The sequence below is a fragment of the Brachyhypopomus gauderio genome, chromosome 9 (assembly GCF_052324685.1).
Source record: "Brachyhypopomus gauderio isolate BG-103 chromosome 9, BGAUD_0.2, whole genome shotgun sequence".
Lineage (NCBI taxonomy): Eukaryota > Metazoa > Chordata > Actinopteri > Gymnotiformes > Hypopomidae > Brachyhypopomus > Brachyhypopomus gauderio.
The window spans coordinates 24447514-24471011 of NC_135219.1; the positions used below are offsets into that span (position 1 = coordinate 24447514).

At 42.3% G+C, this 23498-nt stretch overlaps 1 protein-coding gene across 4 annotated transcripts; it reads left to right on the forward strand.

The window, feature by feature from the left end:
* The first annotated feature begins 1152 nt into the window (after positions 1-1152).
* Positions 1153-10925, forward strand: gtf2a1 (general transcription factor IIA, 1). 4 transcript variants are annotated; one of them, XM_077018089.1, is made up of 10 exons: positions 1153-1269; positions 2739-2840; positions 2969-3122; positions 3553-3617; positions 3924-4008; positions 4372-4505; positions 7607-7708; positions 8113-8355; positions 8553-8642; positions 9065-10925. In XM_077018089.1, exons 2-10 carry the CDS (start codon positions 2760-2762, stop codon positions 9170-9172), a joined length of 1062 nt encoding a protein of 353 aa, XP_076874204.1. In that variant the 5' UTR covers positions 1153-1269; positions 2739-2759; the 3' UTR covers positions 9173-10925. The 4 variants fall into 4 exon arrangements, with proteins under 4 accessions (XP_076874204.1, XP_076874206.1, XP_076874203.1 ...); XM_077018091.1 differs by having other exon boundaries at positions 1202-1432; positions 9019-9155; XM_077018088.1 differs by having other exon boundaries at positions 1203-1432.
* The last annotated feature ends 12573 nt before the right edge of the window (positions 10926-23498 follow it).

The following is a 23498-nucleotide window of genomic DNA, read 5'->3' on the forward strand; positions in this document are numbered from 1 at the left end:
TGTGAGAACAGGTGTGAGGAATACAGGTGTGAGAGCAGGTGTTACAAGAAGAAAAAGTACAGTCAAGCATTATATCATGCGCTGAGCATTAATGTCTGATGGGGAACAACTGGGTGTTTAGACAATTGTCTCAAAACCGCTCCATCAACAAAGGAAAACTACTTGTGCAAAGTAGTTTTCTACTTTACTAGTGCAAATTGCAGTCACAAATATATGCAAATGTGTAGTCCAGTCCAGTCCAGAATGAATCCAACACAATTTGCCCCAAACTCATTTCTGTTCCATTTTCCAATATTGATGTGCATTGTGATCTCCTGGGTTCAGTCTGTAAATCTGCCCCATCTTCAAACGAAATGTAATAATTATGCTGCTGCTATTCCGGGGCACACATCTTATTTTTTCCGTAACATTTTTTCCTTTGTCTGATTATTAGCATATTAAGTAGTTTCAGTTTGCTGCTCATTTTCTGTTACCCACCCTGCCATCATGAGCTGAGACCTGGATGCACATGTTTAAACTACAACTAAACTACAACGGTAAGATAAAATCATGAATTTTGTATGGGCGCGAGGTTAGTCTGCTGTACCAGACCGCGCGGTTATCGAGCTGTGCAGCGACTGCCCTCACGTGGTGGATCGTGGGTACCACAAATTAACATTTGTCAAGACAGACTGCAAAATGTTTAATACATTTTGAGAGTTTTTACGCTCTTTAATGTATTTGCTGTATTTTATAGAAGATGATTCTTCCTCTAGCCATACGAATAATGTTAACTCCAGTTAAAACTTACTTTTAAAAAAACGTAATTAAACCTGCATATACAGTTTAGCCACTTTTCTGCCTCATGATACAATAAACTAAAACCGTGCAAATGTTTAGAGCGTTAAATGCCACGTTCGCTCGTGTTTTACACGCCTCTGTGTCGTGAGCCCAGGCGGGTTCAAACACATTCGCTAACAGGACCGCCATTTTGTTCTCGTCTTCGCTCCCGCCACGCTGGTCAGACCCGCCGCTGCTGTCGTCGCGTCGCGCGCGTGCGGACGAGCGCGAAACTCGCGCGAGACCTGAGTAAGGCGCGCGGACCGTGCCCCCGTGTCTCGCGAGACCTGAGCGAGGCGCGCGGACCCGTGCCCCCGTGTCTCGCGAGACTTCACCGAGGCGCGCGGACCCGTGCCCCACGTCTCGCGCACTCGCAGCTCCATCATCGGTATATAAAGGAGGACGGCGCGAGGAGGACGGCTCGTGCAGCCCCGGACTGTGATATAGACCGTAAACTGCTGTGTTTTATTTACCAACATATGCCGGCAACTTTTAAATAACCGTGTATTATATTTTAGATTTTTTAAAATTTTTATTATTATTTTCTCGCTCGGTTCTCGTGTGGTTTTACACTAGGCTAATAATGGCGAGCTCGGCTAACTCGAATATAGTGGTAAGACCGATCTCAGACCAGTCGGACTAACTCAACACAGTCATACTGCAGTCATAAACGATCACTACATCACAGATTACCGCAGACATTTAATCCAGACCCACTCTGGCGCTCCCTTTAATAAAACGCTGGCCACACCATATCGGCCATTTTAACTTCTTTCTGCGAGTGTCCTCGTAGTGTGGCGGTCTAATCTGGGGCGGCTGCCGTAATCCGGCGCGGCTCCGCTAATCTGGTGGAGCTGTAATCCGGTGGTGTGGATTATGGATTAGGGCTGATGTGTCTCTGTTACGGGGGTCGTGAGTGAGTTTAATGCAGTGTTGGACGGCACATGGCGCCGTGTCGTTGTTCTAGACGGGGGGAATAAAGTCTGACGTTCCCGTGGTTGAAGCACCTTCATCCAAACATGTACAGACCTGCTCCCGACAGGACGGATTATCTGGGTCGGTGCAGGACTGACGTTAGCGCCGTGTTAGCGAGGCGCCCACCGAGGCTCGTGTTTGTGCCGCGGAGCCACCGCGGTACATTCACCACATTTAACCCGCACAAACGTGACACGACGAGACACTCTCACGAGAGACACTCCGAGCCGGGGTGTCCTGTCTGTGGTGACGGTCCTGTCTGTGGTGAGGGCTGTGGCCGTGTCCCTCGGTCTCTCCCGTCTGCGCCCTCCTCCCCTCACCGGCTGGTTTTATACCGCCACGCCGCCTCTAATATAGACTCACCCGGGACGGGAAGGTGTTATCACCGCCACGTCACCCATATAAACACGGAGGGACGGGGACAGGACGGGACGGGGACCTTCACCGCGCCCCGGGGCCACCACGGGCGCCATTAACGGGTGGACGTTGTTCTCAATGCGGTTATGGGAGATATTTGACTGCCTCCTGGATTGAGAGCGTATCGTAGCGCGTTTGGGTGAGACGTGTGCGTGGTGTATTTATAGGACAACGTCTTTTGGTGTGGTCACCTCCATGTCCCGATATATCTTCATGTAGGCTTCTGCTAAGATCACCAGTGGCTCCCTCCTTTTAAAGACAACCCTAGCCCTGCAAGTCCTGCACTTCCCCGTTATGTAACTTTCATTTCCTGAATGTTTCATTAGTTTCCTTTGGTTATTCAGAAAGGTCTGTTGCAGTGCAAGTTAAACACTCACAATTTCCCCGTCATAGACCACACCTGTTTTATTCACTTTGTACATTTTTGCACTTTTGTTGTGCATTTGATGCTTTTAGAGGTTGCACACTAAATGGTAGAGTTCTGTGGTGTAAATGTATTTAGTTGTTTTGTCTTGCTTCCCTAATAGCCTAAACTGTATAGAAATGTGATGGAAGATGTGATCAATGAAGTTCGAGAGCTCTTCCTGGATGAGGGGGTGGACGAGCAGGTTCTCATGGAGCTGAAAACGGTAACCGAGCGAGATTCTTGCCAGCTTTGGAAATCGTGTCCTGTTATGTTATTGCATGTTCCCATGCGTCCTCTAACCCCCCCCCCCCCCCCCCCCCCCGTCCTGTCCTGGGGGGTGTTCTGATGCAGCTGTGGGAGAGTAAGCTGATGCAGTCAAAGGCCGTGGACGGCTTCCACACGGAGGAGCAGCAGGCCATACAGGTGCAGCAGCAGACGCAGCAGGTGACCCAGACCCAGCAGCCCAGTCAAGCCCAGCAGGTCCTCCTGCCCCCTGCACAGCAAGGTCAGCCCCACTGGCTCTCACACCGCCCTTCAGCCCCACTGGCTCTCACACCGCCCTTCAGCCCCACGCACGTGCCATGGTGTCTCCAGGTTTTGTTTTATTGCAAAATTTAGCTTGAATGTCTCAGTCTTTTTTTTTTATCAAGGTCAAATAGGCGGATTAATTAAAAAAATGGTAGTGACTTTAATATCATGTTGGTGCATGCTTTTTGTTACAAAAAAGTAATCTCCACAGAACTAAAATGATATTAACCCTTACTGCTTTATATCTGTTTTTGATGCGTGTCTGACAGGTTTACAAACTTCTTAGATGTTCTCTGTTGTATGATAAAAGAGGGGGAGCAGATTTCCTTTCCCTCTTGCTAACTGGGTTCAGATTGACTAGCCTGATCGTCTCATTTATGTTTTTCATTTGGTTTTTGTTGTTGTAGCCCCACAGCAGCAAGTGATTGTGCAGGACCCCAAAATCCTACAGCACATGAGTGCCACGGGCATGGTGAGTGTGGAAGAGAAGACCTCACAACAGAACAGTAGGGAGACCACAGGCCTCTGGGTACAGAGAACATGGGGCAGCGTTAGTCTATCGAGCTTTTGGTATAATGTGACGGTGTTCTGGATCTTCTAGCAGGGCTTCGTTCTTCAGGCTGAGCAGCTGAAAGCAGAGTTTGAACATTGTACTCATCGAGCACTCATAACTCTCCAGATATCAGCTCGCATTAGCACGATGTATTACAGGAGCGATACTGATCCTTCTCCTCTTGACGCTGTGTTGTACATCCTCCTTTGTGTGACCCTTGAACAGAGTGCAGCTGCCACGGCGGCCACGCTGGCGCTGCCCACCGGCATGGCGGGCGTGGGCCCCTACCCCCAGCTCATCACCAGTCAGGGTGAGCCACCGCCTCCGTACACCCCCTTCAACGTGCACTATCCCCCTACAGCCCTCCTGGACGAGCAAGGGTCCAGCCCCCCAAAAGTCATAAGTGTGATTCCCAAGTGAACACTATTACTGTCATACTGATAAATGTGACTCTGTATAAAACTATATAGTGCTGTAAGTGCTAGATTCACAGGTGGGCTGTGTAGATGTGTGTGTGTGGGTTATTTCTGAGGTGTGTAGCATTTTACATGTATGGCATGTATATTCAGAGATGCTAAAGATAAGCCTTCAGGCACCTGCGTGTGAGGTATTTGTAATGTGTGGGGGCAGCTGTGAGTGGGGGCAGTGCTAAACGAGGCTTGTTGTCTTTCAGGTCAGATCCTGCAGGTGGTGCGAGCTGCTAACGGAGCCCAGTACATCATCCAGCCCCAGCAGCAAATCATGGTGCAGCAGCAGGTTCTGCCCCAGATGCAGCCGGGGGGAGTCCAGGCGCCGGTTATTCAGCAGGTACACACCACCACAGGTGCCACTCGTTCAGCAGGTACACACCACCACAGGTGCCACTCGTTCAGCAGGTACACACCACCACAGGTGCCACTCGTTCAGCAGGTACACACCACCACAGGTGCCACTCGTTCAGCAGGTACACACCACCACAGGTGCCACTCGTTCAGCAGGTACACACCACCACAGTTCCCACTCGTTCAGCAGGTACACACCACCACAGGTGCCACTCGTTCAGCAGGTACACACCACCACAGGTGCCACTCGTTCAGCAGGTACACACCACCACAGGTGCCACTCGTTCAGCAGGTACCCACAAAATGATTAGGTCGCAGGTCGTCCTAATGATTTAACAGTTTCTACTAGGGGTGTCACGATTCTCTAAATCCTCGATCCTTGTATTTCCAATTTTAGGGTCTCGATTCGATTCTCGATTTACAGCAGAGGCCTATGCCAGTTTTAGATTAGTCTATGGTCAGTCATTGGTTTGATTAATCAAATTTACAATATCTTATTTCAAAAGGGGTTTGATATAAGTGTGCAAAGTGATACAAGTGATCTGTAATACACCACATTAGGCACTAACGGTCAAATTTAAATAATTTAATTAAGATAAATGTAACAATCTTGTTCTCGGTGGAAAACAAGAAGATTGTGAAGGCGTTTTGAAAATAAACAACCATTAAATAATGTGATGAAAAAGCAAATTATTTCAAATCATCACGGGTATATGTATAAATATTTAACTTAATTAGGTTTAACGTGCTGGGAATTATTGAAATGGACCTTAAAAGTGATGTACAAGTGCTTTAATTCCACATTGTAAATAGGGTTGCAGCGGTAACCGGTTTCACGGTATACCACGGTATTAAAATGCACGGTTATCATACCGTGTGCGTTTGCTTATTACCGGTAAAAGGCAAGCCAGCGGAGAAACTGACCCGCGCATGCGCAACTCCGCTCCGGTTCAGCTACTCAGCACACAGCGGTGAGAATGGCAGAAAGTGCCTCACACAACACATTTTTTAACAAAAAAAGGCTAAACTAAAATCAGCAGCGAAAATGACGTAATCGAGGGTCTCGCGTGCTGTCGATTCGCGAGGTCGTGCACCTCTCGAATTTTGTGACTTTGCGCGTGCATGCCTCAGCGTAATGAACAAAGTCACGTTTGCAGGGTTCATACACCTTTATAAGGTGGAATTAAAGTAATTTACGTCATTTTCAAGGTCCATTTCAATATTTCCCAGCACGTTAAACTTAATTAAGTTAAATATTTATACATATACTCGAAATTATTCGAAATAATAATTCAATAATAATAAGCAATGTTAAAATTCGTCAGGTAAATGTTCATTCCCCTGTTTTTGAGGGGTGTTTCTTTATACTACCACATATCGTTTCGGACAACACTGCACAGAATGTGAAGCGGCAAGTATGAACGCTTCTGTCGTTCGCGGAGGTTCGCGCAAGGTGTGCGGCCGAGTTGTGCGCTATGGTCACTCGTGGAAGTATAATCCTAGCTTTTTTAAGGTCCTTGCTTTCACTGGATGTGAAAGACGCCATTAATTTACATACGTTCATTTTCAAATTCTGACGTGCCTGTTTTTCATATGTTAAAACCAGACTCTGTGTGAAAGCCTTAATAGAGAAATCTCTATTGTGAGGATCATGTCAGAAATAAATCCTCTCTTTCTGCAGTATCTGGTTATATTCTAACTTGGCAGTAAAACGGACGTTTACAACAGTTGTTGATCAGACACTGACCCAGGCTCAGTTAACAGATCTTAAATAATTTAACCTTAATAATTGTACTGAAATCCATGATTTAGGTTTCTCTAATTTTGCAGTATTTATATAAACACGTGTCCAGCTTATTTTTTTTAAAGGAGACATTTTGTATACAATAGTTCCAGGTTTCTACAATAAATAGTTCATTGAGCAAAAAAAAAACTTTTGTTGTAATTTCTTTAAGGGTCAGTGTATCTTTTAATAATATATGTAACAAACTGTTATACCGTGATAACCGTGATACCGCGGTATTTTCTGAGATGGTTATCATACCGTGAAAATCTCATACCGCTGCAACCCTATTTGTAAAGGTGTATGAACCCTGCAAACACGACTTGGTTCATTGCGCTGAGGTGTGGTGCTCGCGAAGGTACAAAATTCGAGAGGTGCACAACCTTGCGAATCGCCAGCGTGCGAGACCCTCGCGCACGGGCGGATCCACCGCGATTACGTCATTTTCGGGGCGTGCACCGCACGCGATGCATCAAGTATAAACCAGGCTTTACTTTGCGTAGTGTGGGTGCTTGCGTAGCTTAGAGGGAGGGTTCGTCGATCCTCTTTTTGACTTTGAGGCTCGAGATTGTGACGTGATTTCGATTAAATATCGAAATCGTGACACCCCTAGTTTCTACACACCTTACAGTACTACATAAACGGGGATCCACTGAATTAATTTGTTCAGGTAATTCATTATATCTATACTGCATGCTTGTGTAGAAAGACTTACAACAGACGGTGCTGAGTTGCACAAGGAAACATGGTGTGGGTTGTGTGTTTGTAGTTGGACCGAGAACATCACACGTAGATCTTTAGGCAATGATGACACAGTTTATACTGCTCCACTATATTTCTATTTAATGGTTAGATGTATTACAACTGTACAGATTTTGTAGCGATTTTGCAGTGGTTGTACTTTAAATGCGCTTGTGCACCGATTCAATTATGTACAATCATGCATGTTACTGCAGCTAAAGTAGTCGTAACCCAGCGTAATAAAGCGTAATTTGTTGGCAATAAAACGCAGTTAGCGACAACTGCTGGAGGAAATGAACTTGCTGTTTCGGTGAGACCAGGTTCCTCTAGCTGGTCACACATTCCCACTCTACACAAGTCAACTGATCTGGAAAAACAGCAAACGCATCTCCACACTGCTCGGACACGATGTATTTTATTGTGTCCCTCTGTAAGAAACGATATGGTGTCTGTTGGGGAGTTTCTGTCCCTTGTCTCCTGTTTCAGGGCGTTTATCGCTGTTGCAGGATGGTACTGGGGTGGCGGTCCTGAGAGCATGTTGTGCTGTGATTTGCTGTGTGTAGGTGTTGGCTCCTCTCCAGGGAGGTCTTCCTCAGCAGACCGGCGTGATCATCCAGCCGCAGCAGATCGTCCTCACGGGGAACAAAGTGCAACAGAACCCTCAGGTCAGCGCCAGACCCGCGCGTCTTCAGGGTGACACCCTGGTTTGCCACGTGTAACGTAAATGTACATGGCTGCAGACTATCCCTTCCGGGTTTTAAGTTAGCTGTCTGAAACACATGTAGAGGCTTTGAAGGGGTGTGTGTGGGGGTGTGGGTGTGGGTGTGGGTGTGTGTTTCCAGATTCCAGAAAGAACGATTCTTGATATTTATGGTTACATGATTACAATACTGGTACCATTTATAGAATTGATTATAGCACAGGTCTCGGAGAGCAAACGTATGATTTTCTGTGCATGTGAGTGTGTGTACATTTTCCCTCTGGTGAAGCGCAGGGCGGCACCTCCGTCCTCTTGCGTTCAGCCCGTAGCTGCAGCTGTTCTGAGGCCTGTTCTGTTTTGTGGCCACAGGTGATGCAGGCCACCATGACGACGCAGGCCGGAGCACAGGCCCAGAACCAGGCCCAGTCGCAGGCCCAGAACCAGACGGCGTCTACGGCCCAGCAGACCCTGCAGCAGCCTCCTGTGATGCTGCAGGTGGACGGAGCCGGAGACACGTCCTCGGAGGAGGACGATGAAGACGAAGAGGAGTACGACGAGGACGAAGATGAAGACAAGGACAAAGACGGCGGCGAGGATGGCCAGGTGGAGGAGGTGTGTGCTGATCTTTTTTGGCTGGGGGTTTCCAGTTTTCTACAGTGACTCCAGCCAGGATTCAGGAGAGTCTGTGACTAAGTGTTGCTCAAAGCAGACCAGATGAGTAGCATAATGTTACTAGGTTGTTCAGTTCTTCATAGATATACAAGGGGGAAGTTCATATTGCTTTGTTTTGATGGTGTGTGCACCTACAGGAGCCTCTGAACAGTGGAGATGACGTGAGTGATGAAGAGGACCAGGAGTTGTTCGACACAGAAAACGTGGTGGTGTGTCAGTATGATAAGGTACGTGACCACTTTGTGTGGAATTGTTGTCAGATTTGGACACCGCTAGAAATCACAGTGTGGGATTTAGGGGGATTATCTGTTGTTTTTATTGACTGCTGTTGGTTATTGGCAGTGTAAATCTCTGACTTGACGCCATTGTTTATTAGAGGATGCTAACTAGGCCCGGTAAAATGTTCAGACAAGAAACTGCTGGAGAGTTCTGAAACCAAGGGCATCACAGTGAAACTTAATTACTATCCCTTTTCCGTGTCTCTGTGGTGCTCTCTACCAAAAAGAGAGCTTACGTAACAATATACCTACTAATAGTCGTTATTTATAAAGACATTTACATTCTGCCTGAACAGTTGTGTAAGTTTAAACGTTTCTCATTTAGAACGGTTGAATTCATCACGAGATGTAATGTTGGCAAACTCCTTCAGATTCATAGAAGCAAGAACAAGTGGAAGTTCCACCTGAAGGACGGGATCATGAACCTGAACGGGCGCGACTACGTCTTCTCCAAAGCCATCGGGGACGCCGAGTGGTAAACAAACTAACGGATCCCAAAACAAACTGTCCGATCTCCATGCAAGATACTTCAAGACCCGAGACTGTATGAGCTTCAGGAAGAGCGTGAGGTTGGGGGTGAGGGGAGATGCCCCACGACCATCGCGTGATGCCTTCAGCCGTGTGGAGGCCCCTCCCCTCTGTACAGTGACGAGTGCCACCCGTGTGACCAGCAGAACGTTGACTGCCCTTTTGCTCTTGTTCATCTTGGGACAGAAGGCCCTAATTCCTCATACTGGTGAACCGTTTCAAACAGAATGCCCAACTTGAACAAACAAAAAAAAAATCAAGTAGAGGCTGTACCGAGCTAATCTGTAGTGCCTCGAACTAGCTGTGAAGTCCTCGGAGCCCAGAGTGTACTCCGTAGTTTCCCCTGTGCTGCACCTGTGTGCGTTGTTGGTTGTAATGTCGTTAGTTCTGAGAATAGATCTGGGTTCCTAAGCCAAACCTGCACCGCAGGGATTAGTTAACCATGTTGTTTGTTCTGGAAATTCCCCCTCTGTTTTCCGGCGCTGTTGCCGTCATGAGTTTGCCCGTGGTTCATCTTCAAACGAGGAGTAAAGAAGGTACACTAAACAGCAGATAACAGGAGCAACAAACGTGCTGGACCATCAGCACTGCTGTTTTGCAGATTAAAGCAAACCTATTTCATTTTTTTCAACCTGTTTTCCTTTCAGGTCCATGAATAGACTAAGACAAGTGTAAAATTTTTCGAATGCTCGAGTTTGTGTGTTTGTCTAATACAGTATTTTTCAGCTGGTTAAAGGTTTGCACTGTCGGTGTGATGTAGTTGTTATAGCATGCTTAGTTCCAGTGGCTTTAACTCGCGCGTGTGTGTGTGTGCGCGTGTGCGTGCGCTAGCGCACCTGTGTGTGGTTGTGCACTGTGGAGTCAGACCGTGTCTGTCAAATACCCGGATAACCATGCTTCCCATACAGTGCAGTTGAGCTTATACTTTTGTTTGTGGATTTTGTTTTTGTATTTATTCCTGAAAGCTCAGGCCATCATACATTGGGGATAAAACTGCACCACACTGTGCTCCTGTGATAAAGAAGTGATCCTATTGTTTCTACTGTCTGCTTTAGCTTACGTACTGTCCCATTATGACTCTTCTCTGTGGGCACATTGACTTTTGTTTTGGTCTTCTTTTGTTTTCTCACTTTTTAAAATGTCTTCTCACGCGTCACGTGTGCCGCATCGCAATCAGAGGATTTCCTCTCACGTCTGTAGCAGCTATTTGCAGTTGGCTAGCACAGAGTAAAGTGGAGACTCTCAAGGACCATTCTAAATGCACTGGCATTCAGACCGTGGTCCGATGGATAGAACAGCTCGTCACTTTGAGGTGACAGGTGGGGTTTTTTTTTGATGCATTTTAGTATAATTTTCTGCTTGTCATTTTATTGTTCGTGCCTTTGAATATGATTTCAGCTATCAGGTATTTGCGAAAATGGTAGCCTTTCTAGAGTAAATTTCTAAAGACTGTATGCTTGGCTTTGTTTTTATGATTGTTAATAAATCATGAGCAGGAACAGGTGTCTGGGGCAACGATTTGAGAAAACTGTATCTTAAAATTTATCTAATACTGTTTTAGCAATCATCTTGCTCTTCATAAATCACTACCGTGTGTTGGAAGGCATCTATTGGAATACCAGAGATCTTTTAGTATTTGTTGATCAGATCCATGGATATTTTTTTTCTTTGTATGACTTTTAATTAAAGGATTATGAAAACTGCTATTGAATAACTGATGACCTTAAAAACAGTTAAATGAAAACCATTAAACTAAACCAATAAACATTCCTGTGCTCGAGTAGGATTATGCCATATTTGAAGGATGCTCAAAAAACAACAAAATCCAACTGTGAACAGGAATGCACAAAACTCTATTTTCCACTGTGTCTAGCTGTATTCTGGCTGTTTCATTTGCTTGGGGCCTTGTCCACTAAAAAAGTCATGTTTTCACTGCAGCCTTAAACAGAAGCTTAGGGGGTCACAATAACAACCCCACCACCAAACGTGCGTCATAAAAGAGTTTTATTTGATCAAACCATATACTTCTAAATCACTGCATGACATCCTAACCATGCAATTTAAACCTATACAACCATTGTAGTATATGCTTTTCATAAACTGCTTACTGATTTTTTTTTTTTTTTAGTTTTGTAAAGTATTTTACCAGAGGTAATTGACCACACTTTTGCTTTTTGCAACTTGCACTGAGCTGGGGAAATCCAGTAAATACTAGCATTACTAAATGAAGGTTTTCAGACATTTTCTCTTTACAGGAATAGTTTTGAGAACTGTGCTTTTGGGGAAGGTGGATCGTATCCAGTAGAGGTCTGTGATTTTTTTTGTGAGGACTTCCCTGATTTGTGTGACGAGTAAAAGCAAAAAAAAGCGCATCATCACGTGTGCACAAGCCTTGTGCAGAGATGAAGCGTATCTTAAGTTTCATGAATATTCAGAAAAGCTTCAGCTGCATCTACTTTCTTCCACATCAGAGTTGTGTGTTCGAGCAGTGTGCTGAAAGACGTACAGCCCAGTGAATAGTAACACACACATCTGCTGTATGGTCACATCACTTGAAGGCATCACACTGAATTAACTTAAAGGTCAGCTCGGGCACTAGCGGAGCAGCACGATGACTTCGATAGTGGGAGCAACTTGTGAGCTGCTCCTGGCTACATCCTAAACGTACATTGCTCTCGCACTGAGTTCTTGAATTTCTTTCAGAGGCAACTCTCCTTTTGTTGTTTTTGGAACATTCAAGTATGTTTTTCTTATAACCAGTTGTTTAACCCCAACATCGATTAATCTGCAGTGGGATTGCGAGCGAGGCCAGCTACGTGCTTAGCTTTGCATTGTGACTGTAATCAAGGGAAAACTACGGTTGACTTGTATAAGATCAGATTGGTCCTCCTTTTCGTTTGGAAACCAGATTGCAGATTTGTGCTCACTCAAAGTTGTATTCTTTTAATTTATTGCATTTTTGCGTTTATTTACAGTGTGTAGAAACAATTCAGTTTAAGATTTTAAAGTCAGTTTCCACTATCTTTGTGGGCACCTCCACATCGAATAGCTATTTACTCCATAAGGATATTTTGGCAGTGCATTTTATTTAGTCTACACACAGTGAGAAAAGTGCCTAATTGCTGAAGCAACATGTAATAGAACTTATAAACTTGCTCATACACACTGATAGTCCTGTAGAAAAGTGCTTATAAGCATGAAATGTTCATTTGTTTAAACTGTTAATGTAGCATGTTTCACTTCGTTTGTCGCATCGACACATTTGAGGTTTTGATGGAAATGAATTTGGACTGTCTGCTGTTTGACAAGTTCCTGTTTTGACAGCTTCCTGTCAAACACACACACACACACACCCACCCATTCCTGTCCTCAGATTTACCCCTTTACTTCTGGTTTTGGACGTCTTTGCTGACCTTTGTCACAGTTTGTGTTTCGAGGACAGCTAATCACCAGTTTTGCACACATCTTGCCTGAACTAGTCCTCTGACTCAGGGGTCACTTGCACTGTTTGTCCCTTAGCCTGTGTGATATTATTGAGTCCTCATGAGCTAAAGGAGATCATATGAGTCACCAGTGCTTCTGTAGCTAACATGGTAGACCAAGTCATTAGCAACCCTGGGTCACTGGGTTCAGCTCCCTTAGGAGACCATGTACTGTCATGCATAAATATATGTGCCTTTCTCTTGATAACACTGTCTGCAACTCTTAAGTGCATTTTCCTTTTGTTAGTCTGGGCCAGTGGATTACAAACATGGCTTTGTATAGTTTTTGACACTTAGTGCAGCAATGATGATGAAGGGAAAGCTTAAAGGGTAATCTCAGACATATTGAATGAATGTTGAATGTTAAACAGAAGGATTGTTGAGTGCTTTGTTAAACATGACACCACAGATATCACCTGTCACTGGGCTATACTTGCAATCTGTGTATAATTAGAGCTCTCTAGAATTAAATCCTAATCAATAATTGTACTGAGCCTAAAAGTCTGTACACCTCTAATAGTGGAGGGACTCAGGACTGTGGCTCAGGAGTTTTTTAATAAAAAAAAAGTTATAGACTGAATTAGACTAAAGGTCCAAACAGTAAAACATCTCAATTTCACAGTGTAAGAAGTTGAAGTTGCTGTTTAGCCTATGACTATGTAGACCTTTAAGTACTCTGTGTGTGTGTTTACTCACTCAGTATAACCATTTCAATGACAATTAGGGAAGCTTAACCAGACTGTTCATAAAATTCAAGGATTTTGTGAGAAATCAAATACTAGTAATCATGGCAACTGATTTCCAAGTGTTAATTACAGTAACCCACCATTAGGGGGCCCCAAGGACCGTCGGAACCTCAACCTTAAATTTTATTAGCTGCATCTGCTAGTTTCTAATGCTGATGTCTAAGCACATTGAAGCAAATTTATATTCTTTATCTTATTTTTAAAGGCAGAAAAACAAATACACAAATATAACAAAATAAATTCAAAGATATATAAATGTCTTTTGACAGCATTGATGTATTTATTGCTGATTTTGAAGGCAACATTTGTAGAGCATTGACAAATTACTTATTCATGTTTTGTCTTGATTTGAGAGCCAGATGAGCTTTTTGGCATTGGGCAGGGAAGGAGTGGCAGGATGAAACAGAACCATGCTTTCTTTCTGGCCTTGCCTACGCAACACCCCCCCCACCCCCATGTCCTGGAGCCCTGGTCCTGTTGAGTGCCTTCTCAAATCGTTGCAGAGGGTAATGTTATTGCCAGTAGACTTTCGAAATGGAGCTCTGTGAGATGGCGAGCTGCCTTCTCTGGGTAGAGCTCACAGGACTGGCTGCTCTGGGTAGAGCTGCCTCCTCTGGGTAGAGCTCACAGGACTGGCTGCTCTGGGTAGAGCTGCCTCCTCTGGGTAGAGCTCACAGGACTGGCTGCTCTGCCTGCCAGTGACACCATGTTTAGTGCATTGAATCTAGAGCCTAAAATACACCAGCTGTGATTTACAAACTGCGATGGTGTAGGAACGTATGTTTGAAGACACCTGGGTTGTGTTTTAGGGATTTGGGCCTACTTATATGCTTACATACCGTTGGAAATAAAATAGGCTTATATAACATTTTAGATACATTGGGTGACAAGATACAAGAATGAGGTTTCCTCAACAACTCATGTTGTGAGTGGTAGAACTTAAGAATTTTAGTGTTATTAAAATCGGAATCAGTATCATGCATTATTGGTGAACGATTGTGAATATACATATACAGTTTCTTAACAGAAAATTAGAAACCCTGGTGGTGGCCAGTACAATATCATAACACTTTTCTAGGCTGATGCTTGTACCTTCATTGGTGATCATTAACTTGTTGAAGTTACCCTTAATTGTACATAGCAGCCTGATTGCAGTTCTAACTGAAAGCAATAAAAAAAAAAATAAAACTTTAAACTAACATTCTGCTAGGAACTAACTGACCTATGTCCAGAAAACTGAGCAAATCAATGTTTATTATAACATTTAGCTGCCAATGCAATAAATATTAACTTAGCAAATAGAGCACGTTCTTGGCCTCTAGTGGTTCAGTTCTGCTACTGCAATCTTGCAGAATTTTTCATTGTGCTGATCAGTCTATAAACTGAAGCTTATGAAACCAGCAAAGGTGACAAAGCCCTTTTATACTGATCTGAGATCAATTTTGGAACTTGAAATATTGACGTCTGGGTTTTAATAGAGGTTCTGTAAATATTGGGAAAATATAAAGTAGATGTGATTTCCACACTACTTAAGGCTTTCACACACCTTTCATTTATTGAATATGAAAAGGCAGATAGTGTCTGGACCTGTAGGGGGAGAAATGCATTCAGCACACACTACAGTATCGGCCTCATATCTAGTATATTATCTTTCAGGATCAGACAGGTTTGAAATTCGCATTACTGCATCTGTCTGGAGGGAGAAACTTAAGTCTCGTTTGGCACTGAAGAAAAAGCTTATCTCTACCGAATGAGGTTTTGTGTGTGATGGCGTAAATGTCACGCATGCACTTGGCTTGTCAAGTAGAGCATTTGTACATGAGCGTGGAGTCTTTAAGGCCAGGGTGCTACTGAACCCTTTGGCCCAGCAGGAAAGCTGTAGCTGGGGCTGAATGTGAACATCGCTCCGAGATGAACGCAGCACTGAACATCTCCAGCAGATGGGCTGCAGAGTTCCACACGTGCGTGTTACCCCCGCCCAGCAAACAACAGTGTGGACACCTACGGTTGCAGGATCATCACCACTTAGATCATCGCAGTGTTGAATGAACTCTTACATCAAATTAAATTGTAATGTGAGTGGATGCACCATTGAAAGCTCTATTTAGTTTATGCTTTAGGCTAATCTTGGCTAACCTTCTCCAGGTGTTCATACAATACTGGGGTTTTTCTACCATCTAACTGTAGCGTGAGACACAATAACATTAAGAAAATGTATCAGTGCTAATATTTCCTCATTATGGCAACTGCGTTCTTCTAGTCACGAGTCTAAGCACCATCATTCTCAAGATTACCTTCTTCTGTTCTCTGTGGCTTCACCTCAGAGCAGAAGAGAAGGAAATGTTCTTTTAAAGCTTTGATGGCTTTTCTCTCGCCTTCTAAAATCACACTGAATCCTTGACTTTCATCTTGCTTTGGGGATTGTGTGGTATTACCCCAGAAGGGAGCACCAGCAGGTTTTTCACCCAACCACTGATAGCTGATGAGCTGCATGGATGATTCAGTTGAAGAAAATGGCTACATGTGTGACTACAGGCTGTGAAAATCGATAGAGAATCTGTAACTGTGTTCGAAGCTCTAAAGATTGACGTTTTTGCTACACCCACACTTAAATAAAAAATCTTGGTTTGTTCTGACAGGTTTAGTGGGATGGCATATTTGAATTGGCATGTATTTTGATCATGACATTATGTTTGCAGATGGTCAACATGGATTGGATATTTTCTTTACCAGTTATGACTTTTTGATTAGTTAGAACATACATTTTTAAACTGAAAATGTCTTTCACATATCAAAACCTGTCTGTATGTAAGTTCCACCCACGATTCTAATTCTGTACACTATTATCAGACAGAGGTATGTTTGGTTTTGCCCTCGAATTTCAGGCATGATGTGGGCTACATTAACTGGAAATGCATCCATTTTATTAACATAAAATATTTCATGTTGTTGCCAAAATTACTGATGGCAACAACATAAAAAAATCCTTAATGAATTTCACCTATAGAGAAATTGGCAAGAAGCTTTTGAAGGTTTTGTGCACATCACTGTCAGTGTCTTGGTCTCCTACACAGCTGGGCTCTTCTCCCAGACCCACACACCTCTCGCTGCAACACTGCCAGCTACTCCTACTGCAGAACATTTATATCTTTTTTATATCATTATTTCATCAATGCACTGTCTATGCAGACGTCTCTTCTTCACCATTGTTCCTTCGCTGACCACAGCTCATGTCATCATGGTTTAGTTTTTTGCAAATGTGCACAAAGTGATCTTTTCATGGCAGGGAGATGTCCATAAAGAGATATCAGGTGTGGGTTGCTTTTAAATATGAGCAGAACAATTCAAGCTAAAATGATCAAATCTCACCCAAAAATAATAAATGAATGAAACAGTCAGAGGTAAGGTGTTAAGCAGGTAATGTGAAAGTGAGCTGTTCTGCTGTTTATCCTGGCCATGAATTTAGCACTCTGTCATGCGGCGGTTATAAAAGCTCAGTGCTCACAGTGGTAAGCACTCAGGCCTGTCCTCAATAACACGAAATATATTCATGCATTTGTAGGAATTTTTTAATATGCCCATTTCTTATTTCAGACAGTAACACCTATCTTTAACTTTCAAAATATGCTCAAACTTTATGTGAACAATGTAAGCTTGCTACCTGTCAGTCTCGATGTATTTTCATGAATTTCATTGTATTCAACATGTACCGCGATGTTTATTAGGGCTGAGGGCTCAAATTTCCTTTAAAAAAGCCTCATAATCTTGTCACATTTTTATCAGTGTTATGTTGCCTCTACTTGTGTATGTTCTACACTCTTTTGAATTGAGCTCATTAACGAGGAAAAAGCAAGGGAAATTTGAGCATTAATTTATAGAATAACTCATGGCTCACTACCCAGTATTATTATTGTATTATATCCCACAGATCAAATGCATTTATAATGGATATTGAGCTCTGAAGTTTAATCTTGTTTTTGGAATAAAGGCAAGTTCATGCCAACCCTCTCGCCTTCCCGAAATATTAAACCCAGTCTGACTCAGGAACTCAATGAGCATGATTCTATTGTTCTTCTTCAGTTCCACAACAAGCACACACTGATCACGACAGCAAACAAGTCTGTAGTTGTGGAGTCCTGATCAAACGTTGTGCACATGGAGCTGTTTGCGGAACACTGTTTGATCTTCGTGACTTCATTTGAGCAGATGGAACAGCATGATACCTGCGATGCTCACCCCTACCATTACTTCATTAGAGTCAAAACACACAGTCTCCCTCGCTGTCTTTGCTGTCTTTCACCTTCTCTCTGCTTTTCCATCTTCCTCTCTCTCTCTCTCTCTCTCTCTCTCTCTTTCTCGCACCATACCACTCTTCCATTTACCCCACTTGTGATTTTACTGCCTACTCAAAAAACTACCTATTACCTGCACTGAGCTGAAATATTAAGTAATGAATGACATAAGCATTTAATGTTAAGGATTTAAGCTTGGAGAGATCTCTTTCACCATAGAGGGTGGTCACAGCTACACTCATTATCTCACCAGAGGAGTCCAGGGCGAATGCAGGCCAGGCCTCCTTGTAGAATGTGAACTTAATCCTCATAAAGCTCCGGTAACCCTGAACATAATGCTGAGAACAGGATGATGGGCCTCCTGCATTGCTGTAGTGAGTGTTTTCCAGCAGTGAAGTGTGTGTGAGGGACTCTGAAACACCCCAAACTCAACTAACACGCCAAACTCAACTAACACGCCAAACTCAACTAACACGTCAAACTCAACTAACACCCCAAACTCAACTAACACCCCAAACTCAACTAACACACCAAACTCAACTAAGGGTGTACTCACACTAGGCACGGTTTGCTGGTTCCGTGCTGGGGCCCAGTTATCCCCCCTCCCCACTCCCCCTCCGGCCTGCACTCACACTGGCTTTATCAACCCGGCCTGAGCACGCTTACGTCATCACAACGCTGCTTTATTTGGAAAAAAAGTGCGCTCGCACAACACTATGGAGTTCACGATTCTCTTTTTATTGTGTTTTTGGAGTCGTTTTGGGAGTGCAGAAACACAGTGCAAGCACAGATTTATCGATAATTTAACACAACGATTGTCTGCTAATCGCTTTGCCGCCATGATTGTTTAACGTGAGCGTCGCATCACTGACGTCATGTTTGAGTTCCAGCGAAATGAACCAATCACACGAGGCACCAAGCGGGCCCGGGCACGGATAGCGCTCACACTAGAATCGAACCGTGCCCGAGTCCACATGAATCGTGCCCTGGCCCACCTCTTCAAGCAGGCCCGAGCACGGTTAACTGATCCGGGCCTGGGCACGGTTGGAGCGCTCACACTAGCCAAACGAACCGTGCTTCGGCAGGCAACCGTGCCCGGGCCCGGATCACAGACCCTAGTGTGAGTACGCCCTAAGACGCCAAACTCAACTAAGACGCCAAACTCAACTAACACACCAAACTCACTATGTGTTTACGGAAACTTCTAGCACATGTACTGCACATTCTTTTATTGTTTAATAGCACAGTTGCGCTCCCCAAAAGCATTGTGAACCAAAGATCATTTTTAAATGTAGAGCGAGTACTACTCTGAATACACTCTTTTATTCATGATGATCTTGACTGGTTGATTCTCAGAGCCTCTGTTCCACAGTTGGCAGCCGTGACATGTGATAGAGAGCCTAGACATGTGATAGAGGGCCTAGACATGTCAGGCCATTGTGCAGATGAGAAACAGAGCAAAATCCTGTCATCATCCCGAAATGAGAGAAAATCTGTAACCGAGGGAATGCCAGCTCCATTAGGTTGTAACATAGAGTGTTGGTCCAGCATATCTCTACACTGCACGCCTCCCAAAATACACTTAAATCATACTGTCAGTGAATTACCAAACCCTGGAGAACGCACAGCATGGGAAGGTATGAGAAGGTATGTGCAGGATGGGGAAACCCACATGCTAAAGGTATGTAAGAAAGAGGAATAGGTCATTCTTAATGTTGAAAGGGTCAGTACTCTAACCAAGTCCATTTGTTTCCACTAGATCAGATTTCTGACAGTCAATAAGTTGTATCAGGTGGGCTGATCCAATCAAGTGGGGTTATACAATTGCTTGCTGGAATTAAATATCTGCAGACTCCCATGCCCCTGTGCATATGATATACAATAATAAACGGCAGTCAAAAATAAATGTGCATTATATGCATGGAATTGTTACATTGTGGCATGAACATTTCAGAAGACAAGTGCAGCAGTGATTTAATTAAACAAAGAAGCAAATTATTTAACAAACAGAAACCAAAAAGCAAAACTTAATGAAACAGCGATCAAGTTAACACAGACACAATCCAGGGTTACACAGGAAAACAAGGCAACACGTGATAGGTGTCGCCATGGGAACCGTGATGCCAGGGAGCCACAGTGCCAGAGGGTGAGGTACCCATGACAGGAATCTACTTAACTCACATTTCTTTTCACTTCATTTCATTTATATATTCATAGAGCACAATTAAAAATGACAGCTGTCCAAATTGCTGTGCAATTAAAAAAACATTGGTAAAACAATAACAGAATAAATGACAAATTACTGTACATGCAAAAAAGCTAAAAGAAAATATCTCAATAAAACAACAGCTAGTGTGAGGACTGATGTAACGTCTAGAAGCTCATTCCAGAACTGAGGAGCTACCACTGCAATAGCTACATCACCTTTAAGCACCAACCTAGGCTTAGGAACAACCAACAGCAGATGGTCAGCAGATCTCAGTGACCTGCCTGAGGTGTTCAGGAAGCTGATGAAAGGCAGATGAAATAAAACATGTATGACCCTCGCAAAATTGTTAAAAGATGAAATACGCTGAATTTGAGTACAGAGCTTATCTGTTTGTCCAATTTAGAACATTAGTCATTATGACTCCTATATTTTTAAGAATGAATCTTAAAGTCAGTCTTATGAATGCTTCCAGTGAACAAAGACTTATCTAATGGTAAGGTCCTCCTGGGGCCAAAAATAAACATTTCGGTTTTCATTAAATTGTAAATAAATAGATAAATCTGGCCATACAAGCTTTCATGTCCTGAAGGCAAGAACGGCTTTAGATAATGATTTTCTTTCAGTTTTCAAATAAATTAATTTGCGTGTCATCTGCATAACAGTTGAAGGACATACCATATTTTCTAAGGATGGACCCTAGTGGTAGCCTATAAAGAGAAAATATGATGGGCCAAAGAAGAGAACCCTGGGGGACTCCACAAGAGAGATGCATTAGGGAGTACAAAAAAATCACTGTCAGTCAAATAAGACTCAAACCTCTGCAGAGCAGTATGTATTCATAATGCCAACAAAGTTCTCCAAATGAGAAATGAGGATGCTGTGATCTACATTGTCAAAAGCAGTAGTGCGGTCTAAAAGCATAAGAATGGTCACATTCCCTGATCCCCCAGAGTCAGTAGCTAATACAAAATCATTAAAAACTTTTGTAAGAGCAGGTACTGTGAAAAGCTTGTCTAAAATGTTTGCCAAAGATGATTCCAGTAATGCATGTTCAATTTGTGTTCAAAGAGAGTTTAAGTACTGGCATATAATCCAAAGGAACTGAAGCATCTAGATTGGATTCTTTAATAAGTGGTTGCACATTTGCAGGTCGGCATGTTTGAAACTTGATGGTACAACATTTGAGTTAAGACTGCTGTTCATAATACCTCAAATAGCTGATCCAACAGACTAAAAAATCTCTTTAAAGAGGCAAGGAGGAACACCATCTGTCTGATAAGCAGAGAAGTAAATAGAGACATATGCTCAAACTGATTCAAAACAGAATGAGTAGAGGTGTTAGAAGGTTCATAGGAAGGGGTGCAAGAGACATGTACATTTTTAAACTAAAACTACATACATGGCATAAAAATTATAAAGTGTGTCAAAGGGAGGGTACATTTAAATTTGTTACTGTAAATGACCATTACAATATAAAAAAGCAACCATTATTTTATACTCACCAACATGTATTCATGATCAGGTGTGATTTTACAGACGTTTTGGATATGGAAATTTTACTATACTACTCTAGACTATGGTACAGCAGTCAGTGGAGGTAGTGTGAAATGAGTTTAATGTTAGTCTCTTACATTAATCGTCCAGATTATAAAGTACTTCATAATTAACTACCGAGACAAATCAGGTGTGTTATATTTGTACATTATAATAACAGTTATCACTTTACATTACACAAAGAATGTATGTCCATATGTATAAAATGTATTTCCATTTGTAAAAAATCTGTACAGTATCAGTACAGATTAGGTACAGTATCATTAAGCATTTTTGCATTGTACCTCGGTGTATTATATTAAATTTTATAGCAACAGTATCAATAGTAACAATGAAACAATAGTGATACCATGTAAATATTTAACATCTTATTTTTAATTTCAATTTAGAAAATAGATAACATGAATGTACAAAAAACAGCAAACAAATATTGATACTCTTTAGAGAGTAAGATGCACAGATTTGATGGGATGGGAGAATATGAGTGGTGCATATAAGACCAGTTCAAAAATATAAACTAAATATAAGACCAGTTCAAAAATATAAACTAAATATAAGACCAGTTCAAAAATATAAACTAAATATAAGACCAGTTCAAAAATATAAACTAAATATAAGACCAGTTCAAAAGTATAAACTAAATATAAGACCAGTTCAAAAATATAAACTAAATATAAGACCAGTTCAAAAATATAAACTAAATATAAGACCAGTTCAAAAGTATAAACTAAATATAAGACCAGTTCAAAAGTATAAACTAAATATAAGACCAGTTCAAAAATATAAACTAAATATAAGACCAGTTCAAAAATATAAACTAAATATAAGACCAGTTCAAAAATATAAACTAAATATAAGACCAGTTCAAAAATATAAACTAAATATAAGACCAGTTCAAAAATATAAACTAAATATAAGACCAGTTCAAATGGGTTTAGGGGCGTTAGCAGTCTGCTGCATCCTTGTTTCTGCTCTTTAGCTTTACAGGCCATAAAATAAGAGTTGCTGTGGAGAGTTATTAGAAGTAGCTGAATGGGCTAGTCAGCAGTTGTGAAGGAGAGCACAGAGTAGTTGGGGAAACTCACAATAAAAGGTGGACGGCTGAGGTGTTTGGTGTATTAGGAACATGGAGGGCTGGGTAGCTGATTGGAGTTCGAGTCTAGGATATGTATCGACCATTTTTTGAATTTTTGTTTTGTTTATTTTTTATAAACATTCATTCTTTAATGACTATTTATTATAGCCCTATACAGGCAGATTTAAGGGTAAATATCATCTAATGTTGGAAGAGTTGTTTTAGAGAAAGCTTTGAAGGACCATTCTAAAGGAGGAATTATTCATGTGATCCAGCACGGCCCCCTTCTAGGATAGTCACATTACAGGGAAGATGTAAGTGGCTTCAAGAACGTAGCAATAACTAATTACACAGCCCTCCATTCTTTCCAGGGCTGACATTACTAAAAAGATTAATGCTACTAGGATACATTTGACAAAAAGTAAAAGGAGAAAACTGGAAAGTTGGAGATTAGTGGGAAGCCCAACAGGCAAATGAGGAAACCTGCTGGAATTCACAGTGGAAAGACAGAAAGACAGAGACAGAGTGCAGTGTGCAAATGGTATAGAGAGTCATCTATGAAAAGCAATGGGATTCTCTTTAACTTTACTTCTATTATAATCTCATGAAATGAAAAATCATCAGTGAGAACAGAGTTATTATAGAGTTGAATCTATAATAAAATTCATTATTTCAACAAAGATATTCAAGACAGGTGATGAGGCTAATGACACTGAAGCTTGCTTAAATGTTTGCATATAATACTTGCCCTGTTAATGTTGTGAAAATATTCCTTACAATCTGTATCTTATTTTGCTTATTCATTTCCTGTAATTAAATGCTGACTTTCCTTTTTTCACCCAGAAGAGAGGATTTATTTTTCGGGACCCTGATAAGTGATCCAAAGAAGAGCCAAGCAAGTAATTAATCTCCCTGAATA